Below are 11,455 nucleotides of genomic sequence, written 5' to 3'. Positions count from 1 at the left end.
GAAAATTTAAATATTAATATTAGTGTTAGTATAATATTATAATTTTAAGTATTTTTAGTGTGATTGTTTTATGACTTAAATTAGTTTATTTTGGATATTAGTTATTTTAGATTAAATTTATTGTTATTTTATAATTGTCATTCTGATTGAGTCTTAATGTTAATATATAATTATTTTATAAATTTAAATTTTAACTAAATTTTTTATATAAATTTTATATTCTATTATAAATTTTATCAAAATTATTAATAGATAAATAACATATGTAATATTAAATTATAATATAATCCCATTAAATAATAATAAATTAAATAAATATTACATTTTAGCTACAAATAATTAATAGTAGCCGTATGTACTATATTTAGAATAGCTTCTAATTTAATAATTTTGTGGCTTTATTCAATAGTTATAAAATAAAATTAAGTGTAACAATTATACTAGAACTTGTCACTTTCTTATTTTTGTGGCTATAAATTTTATTCTTGCCTTATAATTATTTAAATGTGGCTAATAGTAAATATTTTTTGTCATACAATTAAGTTTATGGCTAAATTTAGATATGTTAGCCATAAAATTAAATTTGTAACTATACATAAGTTTAAATTGCCACATTATTATTTTTGTAACATAATCATAGCAAAATCACTTACAAAAAAAAGTTGCTGTGACAAAAAGAAAATGTGGTTACAAATATTCCATTCTCGTGGCTAATAACTAGCCATAATATTTATTTTTAATGGCAATATTTTTGCTTCATTTAAATAAAAAGTATGACTACAAATATTTATTTTAGCCACAACACAGGTAAATCTTGTAACTAAACTTTAATTACGCCATTTCTAGCTACGGCATGTCACGGAAAAAATATGTTGTGGCAAAAGCATCTAGCCACCAAAATTTTATTTTTAGCTACAATTTATTTTGTGACAAAATATGGATAATGTTGTAGTGTGGTCACATGCATGGTCGTAATACATGTCATTATTGTAATAATGCAGAATAGGTCATATAAACTTTGTAAAAAATTTAAGTTGCAAGTTCAGTAAATAATTCACATGTAATGCTTGTGATCTATATTGTATATAAATGAAGAGCATTCATCATCCTTGTGTGATCATAGAAGAATGATTGAAGTTCATCATTCAATTGAGAGGGTCGAGTGTGGTTGCTTTCAACTTTTAGTGATGATTATAAGAATGAGAAACATAGGGATCGTAGAGAATATTATGCTGGTTTGTAGAGTTTTAGGGTTAACAAATCAAATAAACTTATTGCTGATTTACAGACATTGGGTGCTCCTGTTATAAAACGTCATTTTCTTAATATGGCAATAAATAATATAAGGGCCATATGAAGAAAGTCTACGTATAATTCGAAAAGAAAACAATAAATTATTGTTTCGTCTTTGTAGATTTTAAATGTATAAACTAACAAAATAACAAGTAGTTGCGGTGGATTGTGAACTCACAGAAGCTGAAGTAAGAAATATAATGAATCATCCAAATTATGCATCCGATGAAGAAATGTCTGATAAAGAGTAATTGTACTCTTATGTTATCTACATTTGTAGTTTAATGTATTTGATTAAGAGTAATTATACTCCTATGTTATCTACAATGGAGGTGTTATAAATGTAATATGCTCAAGAATTTCCATAAAAAAAAGAAGGCTTCACATAAAGACATAACCATTCATGCACCAAAATATTATTTTCAACTCAAAAATTTTACAAACCATTATAATATTATTTCCAATTATTACAATCATCATTCCATAGTGGTACATCGGATTGGTACTCTAGTGCATTTCTTAAATTATAAAAAATTGATAATGATTAATATCACCATTTATCTTAAAGTCTTTAGCTCTGGATGTAAAATACCACCTATTTAATTGTATTTTAATACAATTTTTTTCCTCTCATATACGATGTAACACAATTTGGAGCTGATTAATATTATTGATTGATATAGTAATCGTCTTTTCCTTTGGTACTTTAATATTTAGTGAAATAGCTTTCTCACATAAAGCCGTTGACTGATCCACCCTATATGACTATTCAGATTTCATGATATAGTCAATTTTACCAGAATTATACTAATTTGAATTTAACGGATATATAAAATCATCATCTAGTGCCCAATAACCTCCTGTCATTCTAAATATGTCACTTGATATATATCTCAAATCGGACATTGTCCTACAATAACATAATTTTAAATTAAATAAGTTATAATAATAAGATATACTTAATTGTATATATAACATCTTTTAATCACTAACAATATGGAGATAAAGAACGTGGCAAATATTTAACAAAATCATCATTGTCACTAAAATTAGGAACATTTTGATCGACAATAATATCATTCATCAACTATAAAATCTCTTGACTGGCCATTGCACGCTCATATGGGCAATTATGCATATGATAATAATCAAGACGATTACGTATAATATTTATTTCAATTTGCAGTGTTTCATTAATCCGTATAATGTCATCATTTGTCATTCGGGGCAAGTCAGCAGAAATTACTTTTGGTATATTTATGTCATGAAAATGACAATATACTTCTATTTCGCAACATACATTTCACTATCTTTCCTATTCAGGGTCTTCGACAACGATTACATCACTAAAAACTTATATGTTTTTTTAGTGATATCCTATAAATATATGATTTACATCCCCTTTCTATGAGAGCATAGCACGACAAGTTTTCAAAACGCATTTTAATGCCATACCAAGTATGACCTTAAGAATCTTCATATTTGTCAATTATCCGTCTATTATCACTGATATGTAACGTCGTCTTGCGTTTTTGTATTGTTGTACAATTGTTTACTACTTGTAAATATCGTTGACATATTAGCTAACAACAAAATTTATAAAATAAATTTTATTACAAATAATTTAGAGAAATTATAATATTATATAAATATAAAACCGATCAATAACGCTTGACGGCACATGTTTGTTTATTATAATCAGAATTTTCATATATAATACAATGATTTTTAGATATCAAAGAACATTTGATGCTCTCTAATCCACTTCGTTTTGTATTCTGCTACTTTTTAGATGATCTTTTTTTTCTAATTCTTTGTATATCACGATTAGAGGTTTACTGTCCGGTTCTGACCAGTAATCAAAATATCCTAACGGATTGAACATATGTCATAACATTTTATTATGTGTTCTAAAGTGTAGTATGTATCAATATATTGATCATAATTCACAAATTTGGACAGACAAGCTACTATGCCATGTGAACATGAGATTCGCATCTCTTAAAATTTACCACACGTGCATATACCTTCAATCAATTTAATAACTTGCTTGTTTCCGGTGCCGTTAGTATAAACTTCAAAAACTAAAGTCTCTTTACTAAATCGTGTCACCCGATGTCTTACTGCTTTCATCTCATTATTCTGAATTATTTCTGTACATGTGTGTGTAAAAGTATGTTCCATTTGTATTTGATCCAAATATGTCGTGCGACATATATCAAAGTAGTTAGCACATTGGTAGAAAATTTTTTCGACCATAGCTGTGACGCGCAATGCACGAAATCCCTTTAATATCCCATTGGCATATTCAATGGTATTTGTTGTCATGGATCCATACCTTTTTTCTTCATCATGTGATCGTATCTAAGTTTCTAAAGGTATTTTAAGGGTTCACTCAAATATTTCAGGATTAACATCTCATATCTTATTCATGGTATCATAAAATTTCTGATTCTGATTAGTTGAAAGTGAAAAGTACAAGTTCTTAATATTAATGTATTGTGCACGAATTAATAGCACAAAACAAATTACATGTTTATATGAAAATTGAATGATTGACCTGCCTTGCACAAAGCCTCCTTCATAACGACATTCTTAAATTTCATATTGTAATTGCTCAAGATATGCCAAATGCAATATTGATGGTTGGCTGATGGGGCTGCCACCAATCATTTTATATTGCCTTTTTAATTCAATGTGTCTATTGGATATGACACATAATATTCTCTATCAGTTACATATAATCGAAGGCAATCCATGAACCATCCCCAGTTGTCACTATCCTCTTTTATCAACTAAAGCAAATGCTAATGAAAATATCATATTATTTTTCATAAAGCCCGTTAGCATAAAGAATACAGCCACTATATTTTCCATATAAAAAAGATCTGTCTACAAATATTACTGGCCTATAAAATTTGAATCCTTCAATTGATTGTTTAAATGCTCAAAACATTCTATTAAACACTCTAACGTTCGCATCCAAACAACCTTCAATCCAATGTGGATCATCTTCAATTGTGACAACTATTTCAGGATTGAAATTCACAATAGCATGCATGAACTTACACAATCGACCATGTGATTCTTTCCATCCACTAAATTTTTTTTAATTGCAAATTATTTTTCCATCTATGTCTTCTTGTAAGACGGTTCTATCCAATGTTATCTTTGATCTCAGTCTGAAGAGTAACAATCTTCATAACTGGTTGTTATTTAATCATGGGTAAGATAAATGCACAGATAAATCTAGAATTAAGGTGATCGTGATCTTTTTTGATATCTGCGTTTCTATATGTGTGCGAGCCATGATATCTTGTTATCTTCTAAATATCGTTATTTTCTTTGCGGGATACACGAATGTGCCATTAACAATCAGATAATTTATCTTTACACTTAATCGAATATGTGCTATTCTTAGTTTCATCATAACAAAATTGATGATATCGCAACATATGATACTCTTTTGCAGCAGTTACAATATCTTGTCGAGATCTAAATATCATTCCAATAGAGAATTCTTTCGACTTATCCCAAAATAGATTCGATAGATCCTTTGCATAAAAATCAACCCTCATTACATCAGAGTCGATTTTAGAATATAGAGATGAAAATATTAATGGTTTAATAGGATTTTCATAACTACTACTAAAACACAATACAAAATTTAGATCATCATCATCGCCATCATTAAATTGACCACCTGAAATATCCACTTCCTCATCAATCCAAAGATATTTCTATCAGTATCAAGATCATCACGAAAATCACTATTATCGTCGGTTTCACCCTGGCCAACTTCCTGTGCATTTTCCTGTACTTCATTACACGTTCCTATGCCTAAAATTGGACAATTATCATTCCGAATATTTTCTTCACCTTCACCCTCCATAATGATTGCACAACTACTTGAAGGACCAACACCTTCATCTTCTACTATACAATGACGAAATAAAATATCTACGCATAATATAATTATACCCCACATCAGAACTAATTATGTGTTCGCTCCAAAATATAGTACCATAATACGGAGTAGTCATTTTTCTTTTTAATTCACCTACTATACAATTACAGTTAAAAAAATTACAAACAAAACAAAATATAGTACCATAATACGGAGTAATTATTTTTCTTCCTAATTCACCTACTAAATAATTATAGTTAAAAAAATTACAAACAAAAAAAAATTATAAGCGAAACAAAAAATTACAATATATATAAAAATTTAAGACATGTATTTATATATTTTTTTAATAAAATAAATTGTAATATAAAATTAAATTTTTTAAAAAAATTTATCCCAACACAAAATCTTTCCAACCACATATATAAAAATTTAAGAAATTTATTTATACTTTTATAATATTTTTATTCTTATAATTTTTTTCAACACTATATATACTAATTTTACTATTTTTTTTTAAATTATTATATTTTCAATATAATTATAAATAATAAAAATTTATTATAATACGTTATATTTTTTAATTAAAAAAATTAATATAAAATTAAAATTCTCATTTTTTAAAATTTATCCCTACACACAAATTTTCCAACAACATATATAAAAATTTAAGAAATTTATTTATAAATTTTCTATACTTTTATGATATTTTTATCCCTATAATTTTTTTCAACCCTATATATACTAATTTTTTAAATTATTAATTTTTTTAAATTATTAAAATTTTAATATAATTATAAATAATAAAAATTTATTATAATAATTAATAACATGTTATAATTTTTATAAAATAAATTTTAATATAAAATTAAATTTCTCATTTTATAAAATTTATTCGTACATAAAATCTTCCCAAGGTATATAAAAATTTAAGAAATTTTATTTATAAATTTGTCATACTTTTATGATATTTTTATCCCTATAAATTTTTTCCCAACATCATATATATATTTTTTACATTTTTTATTATTTATCACATTATTAAAAATAATAAAAATATTTTAAAAATTTTTATAACATTTTTATATTTTAAATAAATACAACCATAAATTTTTTTCATCTATAAATCTAAAATTTAAATTTTATTATTAATTTATAAACTATCATTCTTTCCAATATATAAATATCTTACTAATTAATTGTAAATAACAAATATAGTATATTTTTATAAATCTAATATAAATTTCATGTGTCTATTAGCAAATTATCGTTGGATTAAATAAATAAAACTATAAAATATAAATATTTTTTATTGATATATTTTCATTTATATTAATTTCATTAAAAAGAAAATTTATAAAAAATATAATTATTTTATTGAAAAATTTAATTTCACCAACAGATTATTCAGTAAAATAAAAGAAATATGAAATAATGTTGAAATAATTTTAGATAATAAATAAAAAATTTAAGAAAGTGGAGAGAAAATTGAGAAGGGAAAAAAAGGAGAATATTGAATAAATTTTAAAAAAATTTTGAGAGGGTAGAGTATTGAGAGATTTGAGAAGGGAAAAGAAGTTGTGGGATATTTACAGGGGAAGAGGGAAGGAAAGGGACCGGAGAAGGGAGAAGTGGGGGGTTGACTGAGTTAATACAGCACTTTAAAAATTTTTTCCAAATCAAGAATTTTTTTTTTTCACCTGAAAAAAAGCCCTCAAACTTCAAGCATAATATAGGCTCGCCACGAACCCACAAGATTAAGATGCTGTGACGCTGTCTTCTTCTTCTTCTTCTCAAGATGTACTATAAAAAATTATATCCCATTCATAAACGTTTCTCATCTGTTATTACTTTCCGGAAAGCCGAGTCTATCCATACAATCTCCAGGAACAGTTTAATCAGTCCACTTACTTCATTCCAGAACACAGAAGAGCTTGAACTACTCTTGCAAACTTGTTCTGATCCTTCCAATCTCCTACAAGCCAAACAAATTCATGCCCACTCCATTGTTCATGGCATCACCAACAATGGCCTACTGGGAGCTAAGATTTTGGGCACTTATGTTCTTTGTAATAATTTTGTTGATGCTAAGAAAATGTTTTACCAGCTTAAATTATACTTTGCCATGCCCTGGAATTGGATGATCAGAGGGTTTATTAAATTGGGTCGCTCTGATTTTGCCTTGTTGTTTTACTTTAAAATGTTGGGTTGTAAAGTTTGTCCTGATAAGTATACTTTTCCTCCGGTTATTAGGGCTTGTAGTGGTTTGAATAATGTGAGATTGGGTAAGATGGTTCATGATACGATGTTGTTGATGGGTTTCAATGTAGATGAGTTTGTGGGTAGTTCATTGATAAAGCTGTATGCAGAGAATGGTTGTATAGAAGATGCACGTTGTTTGTTTGGTAAAATGCCTCATAAAGATTGTGTTTTATGGAATGTGATGCTTAACGGTTTTGTCAAATGTGGGAAATCGAATAGTGCCATACAGGTGTTTGAGGAAATGAGAAACAGTGAAACTAAGCCCAATCCAATTACATTTGCTTCTATTCTTTCCCTCTGTTCTTCAGAGGCAATGCTCCAATTTGGCACTGAGCTTCATGGGCTTGTTGTTATTTGTGGGTTTCAGTTTGATCCTCTAGTCGCCAACACGCTTGTGGCAATGTATTCTAAATGTGGGCAGTTGTTTGATGCGCGTAAATTGTTTAAAATAATGCCGGAGACTAGCGTTGTGACTTGGAATGGGATGATTGCTGGTCATGTACAAAATGGGTTTATGAACGAGGCCTCACATTTGTTCTCTGAGATGATAGCTGCTGGTGTTAAACCCGACTCTATTACATTAGCTAGTTTCCTTCCATCAGTTGTTGAATCAGCCAATATCAAGCAAGGTAAGGAAATTCACGGTTATGTATTGAGACATGGTGTAAATTTAGATATATTCTTGAAGAGCGCACTTATTGACATATACTTTAAGTGCAGGGATGTAAAGATGGCTTGCAAAATTTTTAACCAAAGTACCTTAATTGATATTGTAGTCTGCACTGCCATGATTTCAGGCTATGTGCTCAATGGGTTGAACTATGAAGCTTTAGATACTTTTAGGTGGTTACTTGAAGAGAAAATGTGTCCAAATGCTGTAACTTTGGCAAGTATTTTACCTGCTTGTGCTGGTTTGGCTACTCTGAAATTGGGAAAAGAATTGCATGCTAACATCATCAAGAATGGGCTTGATGGGAAGTGTCATGTGGGAAGTGCGGTGGTAGACATGTATGCAAAATGTGGAAAGCTGGATCTTGCACATCAGGTTTTTAGTAGAATGTCTGAAAAGGATGCTGTTTGTTGGAATGCAATGATCACAAATTGTTCCCAGAATGGCAAACCACAGGAGGCCATTCATCTTTTTCATCAAATGGGGATGCTAGGAATGAGTTATAATTGTGTGAGCATATCAGCTGCCCTTTCTGCTTGTGCAAACTTACCGGCACTTCGTTATGGGAAAGAGATTCATGGTTTCATGATCAAAGGAACATTGAACTCTGATCTTTTTTCAGAGAGTGCACTAATAGACATGTATGGGAAATGTGGAAACTTAAGTACTGCTCGTCAAGTGTTTGAAATGATGCAAGAGAAGAATAAAGTTCCATGGAACAGTATCATTGCTGCTTATGGGAGCCATGGTCACCTTGAGGACTCTCTTGCCCTGTTCCATAAAATGTTGCAAAATGGAATTCAACCTGATAATATAACTTTTCTTACTATACTGTCTGCTTGTGGGCATGCTGGACAGGTTGATAAAGGAATTCAGTACTTCAGATGCATGACCGAGGAATATGGTATCCCAGCTCAGATGGAGCATTATGCTTGCATGGTAGATTTGTTTGGCCGTGCTGGCCGTTTGAATGAAGCATTTGAAACCATAAAAAGCATGCCGTTCTCACCTGATGGAGGCGTTTGGGGGACATTGTTGGGAGCCTGTAGGCTTCATGGGTATTCTGAGCTTGCTGAAGTGGCTTCAGGACATTTACTTGACTTGGATCCAGAAAATTCTGGTGGCTATGTACTGCTTTCAAATATACATGCCGATGCTGGACAATGGGGAAGTGTACGCAGGATACGAAGTTTAATGAAAGAACGAGGAGTTCAGAAAGTACCTGGGTACAGCTGGATTGAGATCAATAACATCACACATATGTTTTTTGTTGCAGATGGAAGTCACCCCCAGTCTGCTCTCATCTATTCATTGCTAAACAATCTTCTTTCAGAGATGAGGAAAGAGGGTTATGTTCCTCAATCTTACATTCAAATGCACCCACAAACTTCTGCGTTGTCATGATTGGAATATTTTTTTATCATGTACTGCCATTGGGGAAGCTTGAAGGAAGACATATCTTCGTGTGTGAACCATGGTAGGTTGGAAATCACAAATTTCCCGAAGGCTTAGTGTTAAAGCAGCTGCAACTTAGCAATTGGAATACACAAGAGTGGGAAGGACGTTGATACCCCTATAGTATAGCTTTGGTAGAAAGGTAAGACAAAGCCGCTTCTCATTTTCTGATACACCATACCTTCTGACATAAGAGGTTCAAGCTTTATTTATGTTTTGCACCGTTTTTCAACCGCTGATTTCAAAGCCATAAACGTAAAAGCATTGTTAGCATAAAAGAGGAATATGCTGATGGTGAAAATTTACTAAAAAGTTGGAAAGGGCAGAACATTGAAGTAGAGGAATTTGGTGTAAGAGACAATATTGGTTGCTTTAACACAAATCATCTCCAAATTGATGAAAACATTGATAATGAAATTGTGGATAAAAAGGGATTAAAAAGATTTCTTGGTTATGATGGTGATGGTGGTGATTATTTGCAAAGTGGAAATAGATACCTTTAAAATTTGTGAGGAATGCAATGATGGCTGGATATGCGCACCAAGAATGAGAGGTATATCTGTGCCTTTATTTTGCTTTTTTTTTCCAACCCGCATATCTTTCTCCTTATAATTTAACTGTCTTTGGATGCATGCTTATTTCATTGTGTGTGTGTGTTTGTACTCAAAGATAGGTAGATACACAAGATTAGGTTGCAATTAACTCTACTGTTGTAATTTATTATTCTTTGTACAGCAGAGCATAGCACTTTTTGAGCTCTAATAATATGTTATTTTTACTTGTTCTTGTATAGCAAAGTTATGCATGCTCACTTTGACAAGAAAAGCATTTCCTTTAAAACACTTTTTGCATTCGCTTCAGATCATCCTTGCTAAGAGGCGCTGATATCTGGGATTGTTGGGATGAGATTTTTAGTCCTTTGGATCAGCATGTAGAGTGTAAATCAGTTGTTCAACTTTTTGTGATATGGCACATATGGAAAAGTAGGAATGCTAGTCTTTATCAATTCTCAGTCGGGTTGGCAAGAAACAGTTTTTGCAGCTCAGTCACTTCGATAGGTTTGGAGCCTCAAATGCTATCCATAGATCTCCTGGTTTTGCCATGGCTGAAAGAATTACAGTCCGACATCCTGGATGCCGCGACAGGGCAATACCATTAAACTTAACTTTGATGCAGCTGTAGACAAAAAATGGGAACGAGGGAGCAGTTGCAGTTGTAGCCTGAAATAACACTGGTACTCACTCCACTGTTTTGGCACTGTGAGCTATTCAACTCCATATCAGATACTCTGATTCTTTGGGCATTGGCTTGTCGGGAGACTATTTTTGGCAGTAAACAAAGGCATTCATTCAGTTTTAGTAGAGGGAGACCTGGATAGTGATCCAAAGCTTTCTCGGCCAATCTAGTCCATGGGATATTCAAGGCGTTGCATAGATAGGGCTTTTTGCAAAATTAGGGGTAGGAGAAGAATTATTTGTGAATTTAGGGTTGAAAAAAAATTATTTGTGGATTTGGGGTTAGACCGTCAGGTGGCAGCCATTTTTTTTTCTTTTTAAGAATGGCCTGGCGCCACTTAAAGTGGCATCAGAAATTTTTTTTATTTATTTTTTATTTATTTTTTTTATAAAATTTTAGTAATTTGTAGAATTATAAAATAACATTATTATATAATTTCAAAATTACTGATATTATTTAACAATATTACTATATTAATTTATTAAAATAATAAAAAATTTTATCATTAAATAAATATATACAACATTATTGAATTATTGTTATATATCTAATTACAATCGAATTATTTTTATATATCTAATCGCAGTATAATATTAATTTTATAATTATGAAATTATATATTACAGTAATTT

The 11,455-nt window shown here is 30.2% G+C and overlaps 1 protein-coding gene across 3 annotated transcripts; it reads left to right on the top strand.

Moving 5' to 3' along the window:
• Window positions 1–6,829: 6,829 nt before the first annotated feature.
• Window positions 6,830–11,144, top strand: LOC110616728 (pentatricopeptide repeat-containing protein At4g21300). 3 transcript variants are annotated; one of them, XM_021759205.2, is made up of 3 exons: window positions 6,830–10,140; window positions 10,449–10,821; window positions 10,920–11,144. In XM_021759205.2, exon 1 carries the CDS (start codon window positions 6,999–7,001, stop codon window positions 9,534–9,536), a length of 2,538 nt encoding a protein of 845 aa, XP_021614897.1. In that variant the 5' UTR covers window positions 6,830–6,998; the 3' UTR covers window positions 9,537–10,140; window positions 10,449–10,821; window positions 10,920–11,144. The 3 variants fall into 3 exon arrangements, with proteins under 3 accessions (XP_021614897.1, XP_021614896.1, XP_021614895.1); XM_021759204.2 differs by having other exon boundaries at window positions 6,830–9,729; window positions 10,449–11,144; XM_021759203.2 differs by having other exon boundaries at window positions 10,449–11,144.
• The last annotated feature ends 311 nt before the right edge of the window (window positions 11,145–11,455 follow it).

This window comes from Manihot esculenta, chromosome 6 (assembly GCF_001659605.2).
Source record: "Manihot esculenta cultivar AM560-2 chromosome 6, M.esculenta_v8, whole genome shotgun sequence".
In the NCBI taxonomy this organism is placed as follows: Eukaryota; Viridiplantae; Streptophyta; class Magnoliopsida; order Malpighiales; family Euphorbiaceae; genus Manihot; species Manihot esculenta.
Note: the sequence above shows the minus strand (reverse complement) of the source record. Positions and strands in the feature narration are given on the sequence as shown.